Source organism: Mya arenaria, chromosome 14, assembly GCF_026914265.1.
Source record: "Mya arenaria isolate MELC-2E11 chromosome 14, ASM2691426v1".
NCBI lineage: Eukaryota > Metazoa > Mollusca > Bivalvia > Myida > Myidae > Mya > Mya arenaria.
Genome location: NC_069135.1, coordinates 34119998 through 34138328, shown reverse-complemented (window position 1 = coordinate 34138328; position 18331 = coordinate 34119998). Strand labels below are relative to the sequence as shown.

General features: G+C 35.4%; 1 protein-coding gene across 1 annotated transcript in view; it reads right to left on the bottom strand.

The window, feature by feature from the left end:
* Nucleotides 1–5469, bottom strand: part of LOC128217173 (FYVE, RhoGEF and PH domain-containing protein 4-like) — a 69434-nt gene extending 63965 nt beyond the window's left edge. The window contains exons 1-3 of the mRNA XM_052924115.1: nt 5338–5469; nt 4840–5036; nt 3852–3966 (exon numbers count right to left, since the gene is read on the bottom strand). Of these exons, the coding sequence (XP_052780075.1) occupies nt 3852–3966; nt 4840–5036; nt 5338–5416 (391 nt within the window). The 5' untranslated portion in view covers nt 5417–5469. The remainder of the gene's footprint in view (nt 1–3851; nt 3967–4839; nt 5037–5337) is intronic.
* Nucleotides 5470–18331: the final 12862 nt, after the last annotated feature.

The following is an 18331-nucleotide window of genomic DNA, read 5'->3' as shown; positions in this document are numbered from 1 at the left end:
ATAAAATACTAATAATATTCCAATTAATGAAGCCAGTTTCCCCTAAACACACCTTGTCACACCTAAAGACTTTCCTGAGTAAGCCACAAATACGAAAATACACCATATTTACACTATTTTCATAATGATATCATCATAATAAACACAAACATAATATCCAGCATTATCAGTGTCAAACTGTCTCAACAATCAATCCCTCTTCTTCCCAGACTTCCAGGATCAATTCCCCCCTACCGCGGGCATTCATAACCAACATTTTTTTCCCATATTCAATGGCACATTGTCTGGCATTGATTGCAAAAGTCAATGAACATAGTATCACTGGCTAACCTTGTTTTACAACATAATGCTATTATATATTAACCATTCATTACTTGATATATAAGCTTTCCTTTATATAATATGATTTGTAAATTCCTGGCCCCAATAAATATCACATATCTCAATGAATTTCAGCTCATTTTTCCACATAACATAAAAAATCACGGAATTCAAAATCGATTATGTTTTTTCACTTTTTTAAAGCGCATAGAATTTATAACAATTACTCAAGTAGTTTTTCATTGGAATATTGACCAAAAAAATCAACTCAATCTATTAGAACATTTGTTTTTAAAGAGAGTAAAATCATTTGAAATTGGTTTGAATCAAAATTTTATTTGTACTTTTCTGATACTCAGAGGCCAGTGAGGTCTCTTTTGTTATTAGCAGGCACATGTAAAATAAACTGAACAAACTTGAAACACCCCTATTGCTTTGCAATACTCTCCAAAACACATTTTTCATTTCACATAATTTGTAATTGAATTATAACGCTTAACTAGACTCAATATGCAGAATTTGAAAATAGGATCCACTTATTAAACCATCCAATTCAAGCCGAAACAGCCTGCACAAATTATCATGATAAAAACACAGCTTCCATCAGACTTCCAACTAAAACTCCATTACTGGATTACTTAATTATTCAAAAGCCTAACCCGCCATAATCAACATGCATTTTTCCGACCAGACCAGCATTTTTCTCCAAATTCATTGCCATGACAGCCAATACAAAAGAGCGACACAAAACAGAGCCTAAAACGCTCACAGGAAAACTACAGTTGTCATGAATTTGTCTTTAATTTAGTAGAAAATCAATAGTATTGTTTTTTTAAGCCTCCCTCTAGTGGGATTTTTGTGTGACATGATATTTGGCACCACAATACAGAAGAATACAGGCTTTCCAATCAACAGAGTTACAAAAAAATAATTATATGACATGCTGCTTTCTGAAGTTGTCAAGCACTAATTGAAATTCATAACTTCAAAGTAACACATCATCAGTTTTTATTTGTTTAGTACAAGCAGGATTATAGCTGCATCCTCTGCTTCTATTGTTAGGAGAAAATCTCTTTATCTAAGAAAGGTTTCCCATGAAAATGCCGGAGTGAGACCTTTTAAATGTGAACATTTCACACAAATCATGCAACCAGGAATCAATAACAAGCTCTCTTGATAATTTAGGTCTTCCGGATCAGACTGAGGCTAGAACAATTATACCAACTAGGGAAATTAAAGATGTATCTGAGAGAAAAGAGATAAAAAGGAAACAAAAGAGTCTCGAGAGGGTCAGGGAGGGGGGGCATATTACTTTACTTATTACTAATTATAAACAAGGAATGTCTGCTTCTAAGAACACTTAGTTCCTATAATTATTTCCATGTAGATTCTGGAAGACTTTTAAGTTTGACCTTGACCTTTAACATAGGGACATTGGTCTTTTATGTGATAACTAGTGTCACTGGGTTGACCATTTCTGTCATTCCCGAATCCTACTCAAGCACAGCAACCTATCTTTTAAACACTGATAAATAAATGTGTGCATCACTGTATGCTGCCTTTGAATTTTCTGAGGTACACCTCAAGGTGTGTAACCTTGACCTTAAAGCTAAGGGAATTGGTCTTTTGTGAAACTTGATTTGACCTTAACATGAACATGTGACCAGCGCTTCTTTAAACCGATAAATTGCCTGTCCGAACCGATTCAGACGACATCGAACCGATTGCAGTAATAGAAAATCGCTAAGAAATTGGTTCGAAATGTGTCCACTTTTTTATTATTTTGTTCAGTACATCAAGTTGAAATTGTAATAAACAAACATTGTTTGTCATTAACACATCCTTAAATAGACAGGGGACATCCTTAAGGGCGATTCGGGCGATAACTATGCTCTGTGTGTGCATCAGAGTGATGTCGACTTCACTGTCTTTTTCTCATTAAAACGAGTTTCACAATTTAGCTACGAAGAGCCACAATCATTAAAGGATGCCATTGTTACTTTGCGAAAGCCATAAAATTCCGTGGTAATTAATCCAGTCATTCCCTAATTATAGGATATCAACAGCGACAGGTTTGATTAACTGCAGAGACTGAATTGAAATCATGTAGACAGCTGAGTGCTCCGCTTACATCATTTCAAGAAAAAATTATGAAAAAGTTGTTGTGGCCTTTTGTCCCAAATAGTGACAATTGTAATGGCCAGGGGGAAACCCGAGTCATGTACAGTGGACTCAGGGTAAGACCGGCTTTTAATTAATTTATCTATGTCCACATTCTGTGGGGTATGTGGTGGTCGAAAAATTACGATCACGGTGCTCCTCATAGGAAATGCAGCAGAAAATCAAAAACAATATCATTTAAAATTAATTTTGTATAAATTACAATGTAAATCTGCTATGATGGCTCTAAAGCACAACTTTAAAAGACATGCTTGTGACCTTATTTTTGCCCATTTGATCCCTGTGACTTGTACTAATGGAGTTTGCGCCAAGTTATTTCTATATATTCCCAATGCAGGATGGCCTGGTGTTTTACCTTGACCGTTGAGCTTGTGTAACGTGCGACCGTGAAACAAACACCAGATAGCCGTGCTTTCTGGCGTAATGAAACAAGCACCAGCAGATCCCTTCAGGGAAAAGCATGCTCGACCCTGAAGGGGTCCACTGGTCTTTATATACACTAACTTCTCTATTCTCACATAGCCTGGGCTTTGCTAATTTGCATATTACCAAACAAGTTTACATCCGGTATGAACTAACTTCTGTTTAAACGGAACGTTATTATGAACGCACATCCGCCGCCTACAGCGGACCGTTACACTAATCCACCGCCTACAGCGGACCATTACACTTGTGACAGTATTTTGCATGACATCATTTTCCCTAAAAGTGTACAATGTTTTCAGAGATTCAAAGATTTCAGAAATGAATTTGGTTTGAATTGGCTCCCAAGTTTAACATTGATTTCTTAGCAAGAAAACTAAAGTATTCAGTCATATTCCACTAAAAGAAGTAAACATTACAAGTACAGTTACAATGTGAGACAGAATGATTGACCACAACACCAGACAAACCAATCATTCTACATCTGCCCTGCTTCGCAGGCAACACTAATGATACCATTTAAAGGGACTGTACACTAGATTGGCACCAAAAAAAGTTTTTTTCTGTAACCAATCTCAGGAAAATTATCTAATAGAATGTGTTACGCTTTGATATCATAATTGTAAAAAAAAGTACCAAAATGTAATATCACGTGATAACACCGACTAGCCAATCATGCATAAGGAATGAATTCTACCTGGTAGACATACCCAGTAATTTTTTTAATGGAAAAATTAGAAATAACTGCTAAACTTAAATAAATTGTAAACTATGTGGTACTTCAGTCAGTAAGTTTCAATGCATTGGACACATCGATGCCAAGTTTATGTCAGTTTTCGACAATTTTCTTCTCTCTTTTTCGCTATTTAATCATACGGAGTACAGCCCCTTTAAGGTCATTTACAACAAAATCATTGTCCACCTACTTGTAAACTGCTCTAGTTCCTCTTCAGTAAATGATCGTCTGTTTATGGATGGAGATCCAATGCTTGTCCTGTAGTAACTGAAGCTTCCAACTCTTTTCGCTTCCGCCACACCTTCCTGAAATGAGAGCAAGCATATTTGATTATGACTAAATTAGTTAAATTTATAAATGTATTCTACATACTACGGTCTTTAAATAATGTCATTTTATTCATATAAACCATTAAAAAGAAATTGACGTGCTGGCTAAATCGGTCTGACCTTGATGGTAATGTTTAACAGTGATATTCTAATGAATTATAATCGAAAATTGATTGGTTGAGCCTCAAAAGGGTGATAACCGATTATGTTTGGTTATAATTGATTATTGATTTAACTTCTTCTTCCTCTCGTTATTTGTGTTTATTACTCCCAAACTTTTTTCCTTCGAGTTCATTTATACATTCAGTGTTCAGTTATTATTGCTAACAATATGGCTGAAAACAACAACAACACAACATAATTTCATACATACAAATAGGTTAAGCATAGTTAAGGATTAAGAGTTAGTGAACAAAAATAAAAGTACAATTAAAGTATTGTCAAAAACCGATTGTACTATTGATAATCGGTTACTTAAGTTGAACCGATTATTGATACAGTATTTCCACCGCCTATAAGACAGGGATATTGTACCCGTCTTACAAATAAGTCTTATTGTGGGCAAAGTTAGGGGGGTCGTCTTATAAGCGGATCGCCTTATAGTTGGGGAAATACGGTAGTCAAACTGGAACTGATTCCCAACACTGTTTTATAAGCTCAGCATCCCCTAGCCACAATAATGCGTGTTTAGGTTTAACTTTTTTAACCTTTGGACATTCATTATGTTCCCTTTAATGTAGAGTTGCCAAAACAAAAATCGTAAAAGACTCTGAAACAGCTGTTTATATGGACTAAACATTGATGAATCAGAAACATATTGGTTGAAACATTTTAAACCTGCTTGCCTACCTCTACTCCTGCCTTAAAATCATCTTCTTCATCACCATCATCATCAGCATCATCAGAGTTGTCAACAACATCCTCATCATCGCCATTCGAACCTATACCATCTCTTTCACCAGTTTCAAGGTTAGTGTCAGCACTATGGCGATAAGATGGTGATATCCACTTTCTCAGCTCCTGTTCAAGTTCAAATCCATTGTTGTCTGAAAGTAGAAGCCACATACTGGAATTATGACATCTATTGAAGTTATAGTGACATCTTTGATAAAAAAATATATATCACTATTAGATTTCCAGTAATATATAATTTAATGTCATAAATTAACATATTTTTCAGAACATTTAGAGGTTTAAAGGACACACAACACATGAACCCTTATGATTTATAATAAACAAGGGTGAAAATATGATAACACGTTACAAATAATATGAAAGTCTATTCATAAACAATAACATGCGTAATTAACTGCTACTCAAAAATAGTCTTTAAATTTTCAAACCTACCCCAGAAATCAGAATCTAAAAGACTTTCAATATCATTCCAAATTTCCATTTCTTGCTCATTATTATCCATCATAAACATTTTTTTCCTGGTATATACATGAAAGTTTAAAATGATTAATACTTAAATGTAAACACTAGGCCTTAATGAAAAAACAAGCCGTTTCTGAGGCCAAGCTGAAATAATGTTTTGTTTCTTATTAAGGCAACCCTATTTAGAAACCAACTATTTAAGAACCCAGTGTTTTGGAACCCTAAACTTGGTAACCAACCAATTATGGACCCACCATTTAGGAAACCCACTTAGTTACCCACCATTTAGGGACTAAGTGAATTGGATCCCTGCTTTTAGTTACCCACCATGTAGGGACCAACCATTTAGGGACATACCATTTAGGGATCCACCATTTAGGATCCACCATTTAGTAACTCATCATCTAGTTTAGTAACCCACCATCTATTGATCCATCATTTAGTAGCCCACCATCTAGGGATCCACCATTTAGTAACCCACCATTTAGGGGCCCACCATTTAGTAACCCACCATCTAGGGATCCACCATTTAGTAACCCACCATCTAGGATCCACCAGTTAGTAACCCACCATTTAGGACTCAAGCATTTAGGTATCCACCATTTAGGGATCCACCATTTGGTAACCCACCATTTAGGTATCCACTATTTAGTTACCCACCATTTAGGGATCCATCATTTAGGAACCCACCATTTAGTAGCCCAACATTTAGGAACCCACCGATTAGTAACCGACCATTTAGTAACCCACCATATAGAGATCCACCATTTAGTGACCCACCATTTAGGTATCCACCATACAGGAACCCACCATTTAGGTATCCACCATTTAGGAACCCAACTTTGAACTAATGGTTATAAAGATAATCACAAGATGGAACCAGGAAGTTTGCATGTGTTATTGAAATGTCACTACCATAGGACTTCACATACATACAGGATCAAGTGCTTTACTCTAGTGACTGATTTTAATATGATAGAAAACACAATTGATCCACAGTAAACAGGAAATGCATAATTAGATGCAAAAAGGGTTCCTTATAGGGATGCATAAAATGCAACTACTAGTATATGTCGTATGAATAGTTTTTCCATAGACAGTTGTAGAAATACAGGAAGTTTATGTTTATTATTGAAAGTGGTTTAGTCAGTCAAACAATGATTATAAAATACTTTGAACATCAATTGCCACCACTTATATACAGGAACTGAGTTATCTTCCATATCAAAGGCACACTCTTCTCCCAGGCTAGATGTAATTATTATGATTTCAATCATATTGTCTCAAATTTAAAGCTGCACTCTCACAGATTGAGCGTTTTGACCACTTTTTTAGTTTTTGTCTTGAAACGAGCCAAGTTTCAAAAATCCATGGAAACCAAATATATAAGACTGCTGACAAAAATTGGATTGCAGAGTTTTATATTAAAGGTCGAAAATTGATGTTTTATGCATTTTTACATAAACCGTTAGTAACAGTTTAAGCCATAAAACATTTATTTTCAAACAGAAATATGAAAATCTATGATCTGATTTTTTTCAGCAATCTTATATAATTGGTTTGCAGATATTTATGCAAAAATTTGCTCTTTCCAAGACAAAAAATTAAAAAATTGTTAAAATGGTAAATCTGTGAGAGTGCAGCTTTAAGGCTTAACATTGGACTTTTAGCATTCTATTGGTGTATGATTTTTGGTATACAAAAGGGCTGTTCGAAATGGGTGGAGTCCGATTCAATTTGAACTGTGCCATGCATACCATAACCCTCAAAAATGCAAAAAATAGATTTTTATTTCTTAAATTTACATTTATCTAAATGTTAATTGTTGCTATTTAATAAAGTTATTCAAGAGCATTTTCTTTTTTTTCATTTTCTTGTTGTTCTCAACAATGAATAAATTTGAACAGCTACGGTAACCTCAATCTATAAAAACAATGAATGCTCAGAAAAAATAGTTCCTTATTCATCGGTTGAATTTCTATATTTTACAAGTATAGTATAACAATGAATTATAGCAGTATTACAGCTAGAAAAACACAACTGGGGTTGGGAAAAACATTAAAAGAAATTATATAATTATGTAATATCATATTCTCTCTGATATATGTTGGCTCTGGTATTATATTGTCTCTGATATATGTTGACTCTGGTATATGATTGTCTCTGATATATGTTGGCTTTGGTATAATACTGACCCTGATATATGTTGGCTCTGGTATATGATTGTCTCTGATATATGTTGGCTCTGGTATAAGATTGTCTCTGATATATGTTGGCTCTGGTATAAGATTGTCTCTGATATATGTTGGCTCTGGTATATGATTGTCTCTGATATATGTCGGCCCTGGTATAATATTGACTCTGATATATGTTGGCTTTGGTATAATACTGACCCTGATATATGTTGGCTTTGGCATAATATTGACTCTGATATATGTTGGCTTTGGTATAATATTGACTCTGATATATGGTGGCTTTGGTATAATATTGACTCTGATATATGTAGGCTCTGGTATAATATTGACTCTGATATATGTTGGCTTTGGTATAATATTGACTCTGATATATGTTGGCTTTGGTATAATACTGACCCTGATATATGTTGGCTTTGGTATAATATTGACTCTGCTATATGTTGGCTTTGGTATAATACTGACCCTGATATATGTTGGCTTTGGTATAATATTGACTCTGATATATGTTGGCTTTGGTATAATATTGACTCTGATATATGTTGGCTTTGGTATAATATTGACTCTGATATATGTTGGCTTTGGTATAATATTGACTCTGATATATGTAGGCTCTGGTATAATACTGACTCTGATGTATGTAGGGTCTGGTATAATACGGACTCTGATATATGTTGGCTTTGGTATAATACTGACTCTGATGTATGTTGGCTTTGGTATAATATTGACTCTGATATATGTAGGCACTGGTATAATATTGACTCTGATATATGTTGGCTTTGGTATAATACTGACTCTGATATATGTTGGCTATGGTATAATATTGACTTTGATATATGTTAGCTTTGGTATAATATTGACCCTGGTATATGTTGGCTTTAGTATAATATTGACTCTGATATATGTTGGCTTTAGTATAATACTGACCCTGATATATGTTGGCTTTGGTATAATACTGACTCTGATATATGTTGGCTATGGTATAATATTGACTTTGATATATGTTAGCTTTAGTATAATATTGACCCTGGTATATGTTGGCTTTAGTATAATATTGACTCTGATATATGTTGGCTTTAGTATAATACTGACTCTGATATATGTTGGCTTTGGTATAATACTGACTCTGATATATGTTGGCTATGGTATAATATTGACTCTGATATGTGTTGGCTTTAGTATAATACTGACTCTGATATATGTTGGCTTTGGTATAATACTGACTCTGATATATGTTGGCTATGGTATAATATTGACTCTGATATATGTTGGCTTTAGTATAATATTGACTCTGATATATGTTGGCTTTGGTATAATACTGACTCTGATATATGTTGGCTATGGTATAATATTGACTTTGATATATGTTAGCTTTGGTATAATACTGACCCTGATATATGTTGGCTTTAGTATAATATTGACTCTGCTATATGTTGGCTTTGGTATAATACTGACCCTGATATATGTTGGCTATGGTATAATATTGACTCTGATATATGTTGGCTTTGGTATAATACTGACTCTGATATATGTTGGCTATGGTATAATATTGACTCTGATATATGTTGGCTTTGGTATAATACTGACTCTGATATATGTTGGCTATGGTATAATATTGACTCTGATATATGTTGGCTTTGGTATAATACTGACTCTGATATATGTTGGCTATGGTATAATATTGACTCTGATATATGTTGGCTTTGGTATAATATTGACTCTGCTATATGTTGGCTTTGGTATAATACTGACTCTGATATATGTTGGCTATGGTATAATATTGACTCTGATATATGTTGGCTTTGGTATAATACTGACTCTGATATATGTTGGCTATGGTATAATATTGACTCTGATATATGTTGGCTTTGGTATAATATTGACTCTGATATATGTTGGCTTTGGTATAATATTGACTCTGATATATGTTGGCTTTGGTATAATATTGACTCTGATATATGTTGGCTTTGGTATAATATTGACTCTGATATATGTCGGCCCTGGTATAATATTGACTCTGATATATGTTGGCTTTGGTATAATACTGACCCTGATATATGTTGGCTTTGGCATAATATTGACTCTGATATATGTTGGCTTTGGTATAATATTGACTCTGATATATGTTGGCTTTGGTATAATATTGACTCTGATATATGTTGGCTTTGGTATAATACTGACTCTGATATATGTTGGCTTTGGTATAAGATTGAATCTGTGAATCTCTTAAGCTACATTCCAAATGATAGAAGTCTTTTATATCAAACTCCTTTGCAAGCCTTTGTTTAACACTACCACTTAAACTTATAGATAGTGGACCAACTCTTGAAAGCAAATACAGATATATCTATCATGTTAATTTAAATATGTTATAACTATGGAAACCAAAAGTTCTAAATCTATGTTTATTTAGGTTTAACCAGAATTTATTTTGATAATATTATAAGTTCAAAAGCAGATATCAAAGCAAGTAGACAGATAATCACAAAGTGATCATGGTAGTCAATATTTGAAAGTATGAGATATGCAAGTATTAGTTCTACTAGCAATACGAGTGTACATTTACAGAATTGAGAAGTAAGCATAAATGCTTAAGTATAAGTATATTTTAAAATAGCTGCTTTACAATATAGAAAACTCATCAAGCCAACTCATTTTCATTGATGCCTGTGTATTTTCTATCATGTTCCAAAGCCAACTGCCAAAAACCTGTTGGTGATAATTGTTCTAACATTCAAGAATGAGAGAAACAGAATGTACATGGACGAATGTTATTAGACCTTGCTGGGGTTTTAACCCTGAAAAATGAGGAGTCAGACAGTTTTAACAGTTACATTTGTTACCTAATTACAAATTGGAAACACAAATGGAAAAAATAACATAATAATAGTTTACCTTCCATGCGATGCTTCATTGAGAAAACTTGTTTATTTATAGTTTAAGAACTTTGCTAAAGATGTTAAACATATGATTCATCTTCAATTGCATAATAACATACCAAGCAGTACACAGCCTAACCAAACAGAGACCAAGCAGTACACAACCTGACCAAACAGAGACCAAGGAGTACACAATCTGACCAAACAGAGACCAAGGAGTACACAACCTGACCAAACAGAGACCAAACAGTACACAACCTGACCAAACAGAGACCAAACAGTACACAATCTGACCAAACAGAGACCAAGCAGTACACAACCTGACCAAACAGAGACCAAGCAGTACACAACCTAACCAGTCAGAGACAAAGCTGTGCACAACCTGGCCAACAGAGACCAAGCATTACACAACCTGACCAAACAGAGACCAAGGAGAACACAATCTGACCAAACAGAGACCAAGCAGATGCAACCTGACCAAACAGAGACCATGAGTACACAACCTGACCAATCAGAAACAAAAGTATACAGCCTGGCCAAACAGAGACAAAGCAGTACACAACCTGACCAAACAGAGACCAAGAGTACACAGCCTGACCAAGCAAAAACAAATCAGTACACAACCAGACCAAACAGAGACCAAACAGCACACAGCCTGACCAGTCAGAGACAAAGCCGTGCACAACCTGGCCAAACAGAGACCAAGCATTACACAATCTGACCAAACAGAGACCAAGGAGTAAACAACCTGACCAAACAGAGACAAAGAAGTACACAGCCTGACTGGAGACAAAGTAGAACACAGCCTGACCAAACAGAGACAAAGTAGTTAAAATAACCTGACCAAACAGAGACCAAAGAGTAAACAACCTTACCAAACAGAGACAAAGCAGTACACAGCCTGACTAGAGACAAAGTAGTAAACAACCTGACCAAACAGAGACAAAGTAGTACACAACCTGACCAAACAGAGACCAAGGAATACACAATTTGACCAAGCAGAGACCAAGAGTACACAGCCTGACCAAACAGAGGCCAAGAGTACACAGCCTGACTGAACAGAGACAAAGTAGTACACAACCTGACCAAACAGAGACCAAGCAGTACACAACCTGACCAAACAGAGACAAAGCAGAACACAGCCTGACTAGAGACAAAGTAGTACACAACCTGACCAAACAGAGACCATGGAGTACACAACCTGACCAAACAGAGATAAAGCAGTACACAAACTGACCAAACAGAGACCAAGAGTACACAGCCTGACCAAGCAGAGACAAATCAGTACACAACCTGACCAAACAGAGACCAAGAGTACACAGCCTGACCAGTCAGAGACAAATCAGTACACAACCTGACCAAACAGAGACCAAGAGTACACAGCCTGGCCAGTCAGAGACAAAGCCGTGCACAACTTGGCCAAACAGAGACCACGCATTACACAACCTGACCAAACAGAGACCAAGAAGTAAACAACCTGACCAAACAGAGACAAAGAAGTACACAGCCTGACTGGAGACAAAGTAGTACACAGCCTGACCAAACAGAGACAAAGTAGTTAACACAACCTGATCAAACAGAGACCAAGGAGTACACAACCTTAACAAACAGAGACAAAGCAGTACACAGCCTGACTAGAGACAAAGTAGTACACAACCTGACCAAACAGAGACAAATTAGTACACAACCTGACCAAACAGAGACCAAGAAGTACACAACCTGACCAAACAGAGATAAAGCAGTACACAAACTGACCAAACAGAGACCAAGAGTACACAGCCTGACCAAGCAGAGACTGAACAGAGACAAAGTAGTACACAACCTGACCAAACAGAGACCAAGGGGTACACAACCTTACCAAACAGAGACCAATCAGTACACAGCCTGACTAGAGACAAAGTAGTACACAACCTGACCAAACAGAGACAAAGTAGTACTCAACCTGACCAAACAGAGACCAAGAAGTACATAACCTGACCAAACAGAGACCAAGGGGTACACAACCTTACAAAACAGAGACAAAGCAGTACACATCCTGACTAGAGACAAAGTCGTACACAATCTGACCAAACAGAGACCAAGGGGTACACAACCTTACCAAACAGAGACCAAGAAGTACACAACCTGACTAAAGACAAAGTCGTACACAATCTGACCAAGCAGAGACCAAGAGTACACAACCTGACTGAACAGAGACAAAGTAGTAAACAACCTGACCAAACAGAGACTAAGCAGTACACAATCTGACCAAACAGAGACAAAGCAGAACACAGCCTGACTAGAGACAAAGTAGTACACAACCTGACCAAACAGAGACCATGGAGTACACAACCTGACCAAACAGAGACCAAGGAGTACACAATCTGACCAAACAGAGACCAAACAGTACATGACCTGACCAAACAGAGACCATGGAGTACACAACCTGACCAAACAGAGACCAAGGAGTACACAACCTGACCAAACAGAGACCAAGGAGTACACAACCTGACCAAACAGAGACCAAGGAGTACAAAACCTGACCAAACAGAGACCATGGAGTACACAACCTGACCAAACAGAGACCAAGGAGTACACAACCTGACCAAACAGAGACCAAGAATTACTCGACCTGTTCAAACAGAGACCAAGAATTACTCGACCTGACTTATCAGAGACCAAGTATTACACAGCCTGAACAATCACAGACCAAGCAGTACACAACCTTACACACCAGAAACCAAAACAACATGCTATTCCACTAAGTCATGAAAGCTTAACTTTATATAATTATTAAAAAATATGATTCTTATCACACAGAAAGCATATAGCAGTTATGAGAGTTCAACATCCAAAAGTTACTTAAGAAATCCAAAATAACTGTTCAACTACTTGCCAAACTAAATCAGTAGTATTAAAATCTATCCGAGCTCTCATAACATATAAGTGAGTTCCCTAACACAAATTTTAAATAGTAAGACCATTAAACAGATGAGGATTTTTTTCAACTTTAATAAGGGCTGAGCCTTCCAATAAGTTTTTATTTTAATTTGAGATGCCTCTGAATTTCGCACATTAGCAATTAAACTAGCAGCTGCACTGGATTGTTCAAGTGCACAGTTCGTCTGGTTATTATCTCTTCATATTTTTTCAGAGACAATTCATTTTATTATTAAAATGTTCAGAAGCAGTTGGTATTTGAACAATGCTCATCCATAGGCATAGACAATGGATCAAGAAAATAGGAAATAACGGTACCAATTATGCCTTGATCTACAGACATCTTCTCTCGGAGAACAAAGAAATGGATTATCAATTGTCATTCCCTCTTCTCCTAACTGTCTGTACTATCCAAAATGCTTGCCTAGACCAATTTGTAACATGAAGTAATTGCACATTATCTGTCTAAGGGGAGGTAATTTCCAAGCTTGTAAGTTTTGCTGGTAGAACTAGTGCTTCCCTCTCTTCTAATGACCAGATGCTGGTAGTTCTACATATATATACCAAACACATGTTAATATCAGTGTAAAGAAGGTCTCAACTTCTTACAGGTTTCTTGAAAACATCACAATTTCAACTGACCATGACATGAATTGGCAACTTCTATCATTTATGAGCAAACCTTCTAAACATTTGTAAAATCATTTACACTTTACAAATGTTTCAAGGAAACATTCCATTCAAAACTCCCGACTTGATTTGTACTACAGACTTAAAGGGACAAGACACCAGATGATACCATTGCAAGAAAACATGGAAATTGTCAAAAACTTACATAAAATTGATATTGTTGTTTACAATGCATTGAATCTTACTAACTGATGTATCAAATACGCTTATGACACATGTATTTCTAGCATTTTTTGCTTATTTTTCAAATTAGAAATTAACTGGCTTTGTCTTAACCACTTTAATACCAGTATATTTAAAAATAGTGTCGTATATGTTCTAATCATGGTCTTTCGCATGCTAGAAATACACACTGAAAACTGGGAAAACGTTCTGTGCTTTTTCTAAATGGGTAACTCAGCTGAGACAGTGACAAAATATTCTTTTAATCATGTAAACTGATGTATTATCAGCCTGACGATACTAGCTCGTATTGACAATACTAGGCGTGTTTTAAGGACATACTGTATTTGCCGATATTAGGACCATCTGGTGTCTAGTCCCTTTAAGTCTGAAATGACCCCTAAGCATGCACTGTTAGGATTAATACAATGAAGACTTAAGCTTCAAAATAAATCTGTAAAGCCCCACAAAACACTCAAGGTTGTTTTCACTTTTCAAGAACTGTTTACTATAGTAAGGAACATCTTGCTTATTTTACGAGCTGAACATTGAACAATAATTAGACAACATGTAGATGAGTCTTCTCTCCTTGAAAACAGATGCCACTAGTAATTAAACCCTTCATGGAAATGAGTGCTGCTCTTTCTGCTCTGTGGAATTGGTGGGGTACAAGAATACAGTAGATTTATTATACAGGGCAACCACAGTTGCTCAATGAAGTGCATTTCCAATGAAAATTTATGCCGAAATAAGATGGGATAAAAAACGCCTTGTAAAAAAAGTTGTGGGGGGGGGGGGGGGGTACAATAGATTATTCTAGATTATTCAGCACAACTACAGTTGCTCAATAAAGTGTGTTTACAATGAAAAATTTTGTGGAAAAAAGTTGAGATAAAAAATGCCTTGTAAAAGAAGATGGGATAACACTTGCATTACTTTTTGATAGATATGTATCATAACACCCAAACAAAATAACACAAAATGATGATAATATGAAGATAACTATATAAAACAGATAATTTATAAAGCTGCACTTTAAAAACACATTTAGGCATATATTTAAAGCTGATCTCTCACCGATTTACCATTTGAACAACTTTTTTATCTTTTGTCTTGGAACGAGCAAATTTTGGTGTAAAAATCTGCAAACCAATAATATAAGATTGGTGACAAAAAATCAGATCGTAGATTTTCATATTTCCGTTTGAAAATTAATGTTTTATGGCTTAAACCGTTACTAATGGTTTAAGAAAAACACATAAAACATCAATTCTTGAACTTAAATATAAAAATCTGCGATCTGATTTTTTGTCAGCAGTCTTATATAACTTGTTTCCATGGATTTTCGCAAAAATTGGCTTGTTCCAAGACAAAAAATAAAAAAGTTGTCAAAACGTTCAATCTGTGAGAGTGCAGCTTTAAGGCTTAATAATTGATAACAAAACAAAGATGGCTCTCAAGTTCATAATATTGTCTGAGGTACTTACTGAATCTGAATGGTTTCTTGATCTTGAACGTTCAATCTGTGAGAGTGCAGCTTTAAGGCTTAATAATTGATAACAAAACAAAGATGGCTCTCAAGTTCATAATATTGTCTGAGGTACTTACTGAATCTGAATGGTTTCTTGATCTTGAGCCGGTGTAACTGGGGCAGTAGTTGGTTTGCATTGAGTAGGACTGGGAGAGTAGGGAGGTGGTCCCTGTATGTAGACAGCTCCTGGCCCATTGTCGCCCTGACTTCAGTGTTTCTTGGTCATCTTGTTTCAGGCTGAGAAAAAGAGTATCTTATTAAGCATCTTATTGAGATGTGAATATATATAATTCATACATTTTGTACAAGATTTAAAAAGGCTAGCATGTGGATACCAATTATTTTCTGAGCATATGAGAAATTATTGCATGATCATGAATTTCAACTGAATAATAATTGTCAGTGTCATCAATGGAATTGAAAGTTTCACTTACACAATCAAATAAACTTCCCTAAACTGACCTATATAGCAAAATAATAAAAGTATAAGTTTTTAAAAAATATAATAACGCTAAGATTATATTGATTGAAAAGTTATCATTTGATATATAGGTTGATAAAATTGCCCCATTTTCATGATGCTTGTTTTTACTTATGGCGTATGACCATTTATTTTAAGCTCCGTGCTAGTGTTTCGGTGGTCATGGGTTCGAGCCCCACACTGGGCAAACTTTTCCTCCAAGTTTTACTTTAATGGTGGCAGCGGTAAACAGTAGAAGTGCCTCCGATGGCCTTAAAGAATTATTGGGGAGGAGTGTGGTGTGTGGGCTAGAACCAGCCACACGGTAAGCTCAGTTGGTTAGATCTCCGTTCTAGTGTTCCGGCGGTCATGGGTTCAAGCCCCATATCGGGCGCACTTTTCCTCCAAGGTTACTTTACAATACATTATTGTCTACAAACCCGATGAGGTAAATGTGACAGCCTTAAGAAGGTAGGGGGTAGGAAAATGTTTATATAAGATTATACCCCAGCATATGAAGTCCAAAAGTTTCTCCCATCCACACAAATAGTCCTGTTTTAATGTTCCAGGACCTGATAAGAGTTAACTTGTAAAATAAGTATCAACAAATAATCAAGTAAAAATATCAGAAACTATAATCACTAAAAAATAGCAGCAATAATCAACAACTACTCACTTAAAAGTATCAACATCTAATCACTCAAAAAAAATCAGCAACTATATAGTCACACCTTATTTATCTCCATTATGTTGCTATGAAAGATGTGTTTTGTTTTGTTTTTAATTAATTATCTCTTACTATGGACCCATTTGAAACTAGTTCAAGAAGGAACCCACATCATAAGAGCCAACTCGAAAAACACAATAATTACTGATGAAAACTACTTCTTCTCTAAAAAACTAAAATAATGGATCTCTTCATGTAACAGTTTAATTTATTTTTCCGGCATATCTCTTAAAATGCAATAACCTGCTCTATGATATGCTGCAAAAACCTTGAAACATCTGTGCCGAATCGAATAAATTTCACCTGTAGGTATTTCGAATATTTGAAAGGGAAATGACATCTGAAGGTATTAATTAATGCAGACCGCAAATGTGCATAATGTGGAGGATGGACAAAAAATCAAACTCCTCCTCATTTCGGTACAGGTGGATAAAAAAACCTAATATTTTTTACAGGGTAGACAAAACACCCCACCCTCTAATGTTCTTTTAGGGTTGAAAAACACCCCCTAAGGTTTCTTGAAGGTTGAATAAAACACCCCTGAAGGTTTTTTAAAGGGTGTTTTGTCCTTCACTCACATAATGTGCATAGGATTTTAGTGCAGAAATAAACATCTTCTCCATTGTTCAGCATGGGATTTTTCAAACAGATTCCATTGCAGGCATATGTACTACGTTTGAATCTAATGAGCCTATATTATGAAGGAATCTTGGACTAATTAATCTACTTAATTAATCCCGACTTACCTCATAGGTAAATTGAAGCAGTTTCCATGTTAGAATCCTTTCCTCCCTGTTTTGACATGATAAGCTTGCAACTATCCTGTAGGTCCAGTCTGGGTTAAACGAACTGTTACTTTAAAACACCACAATTAACACAGACATATAGTAAAGTTGACTTGTGGGTCATTTCTTTGTATGATCATTTGTTGATAAAAAAACTATTCTCTGATACCACTAAATAAAAAATGTGACACGCTCAAATCAATTAAGCCTTTAAGACATGACTTTTATAGTCTATAATATAAAGTTATTTAAAAATATATCAAATGATAGGAATTATATGGAGTATTTTGTGAATTTTCTTTGAAAATGTTACCAAAAAAAAATATGAATGCTCAATTAAAATCCAATTAGAAATAGAAATCTATAACAAATTCCCTAATTAACCCCCAACCCAGCCTGAATACATCATCATTACAAACACTCACAATTTACCTGGATTCCAAAAAAACCCTGATAGGCCCAGCCTATTATAAGTAGAAAAACAGTGTGCTTTCCATTACCTTTATTGCTTCAAATGTTCATTCAGGCAATTTCCCTCTAACAACTAATATTTGGTGTTTGACTGACTAATTATCCTAAAACTGATGTTAGCAATTACTATTTCTTTCTGTAAAAAATA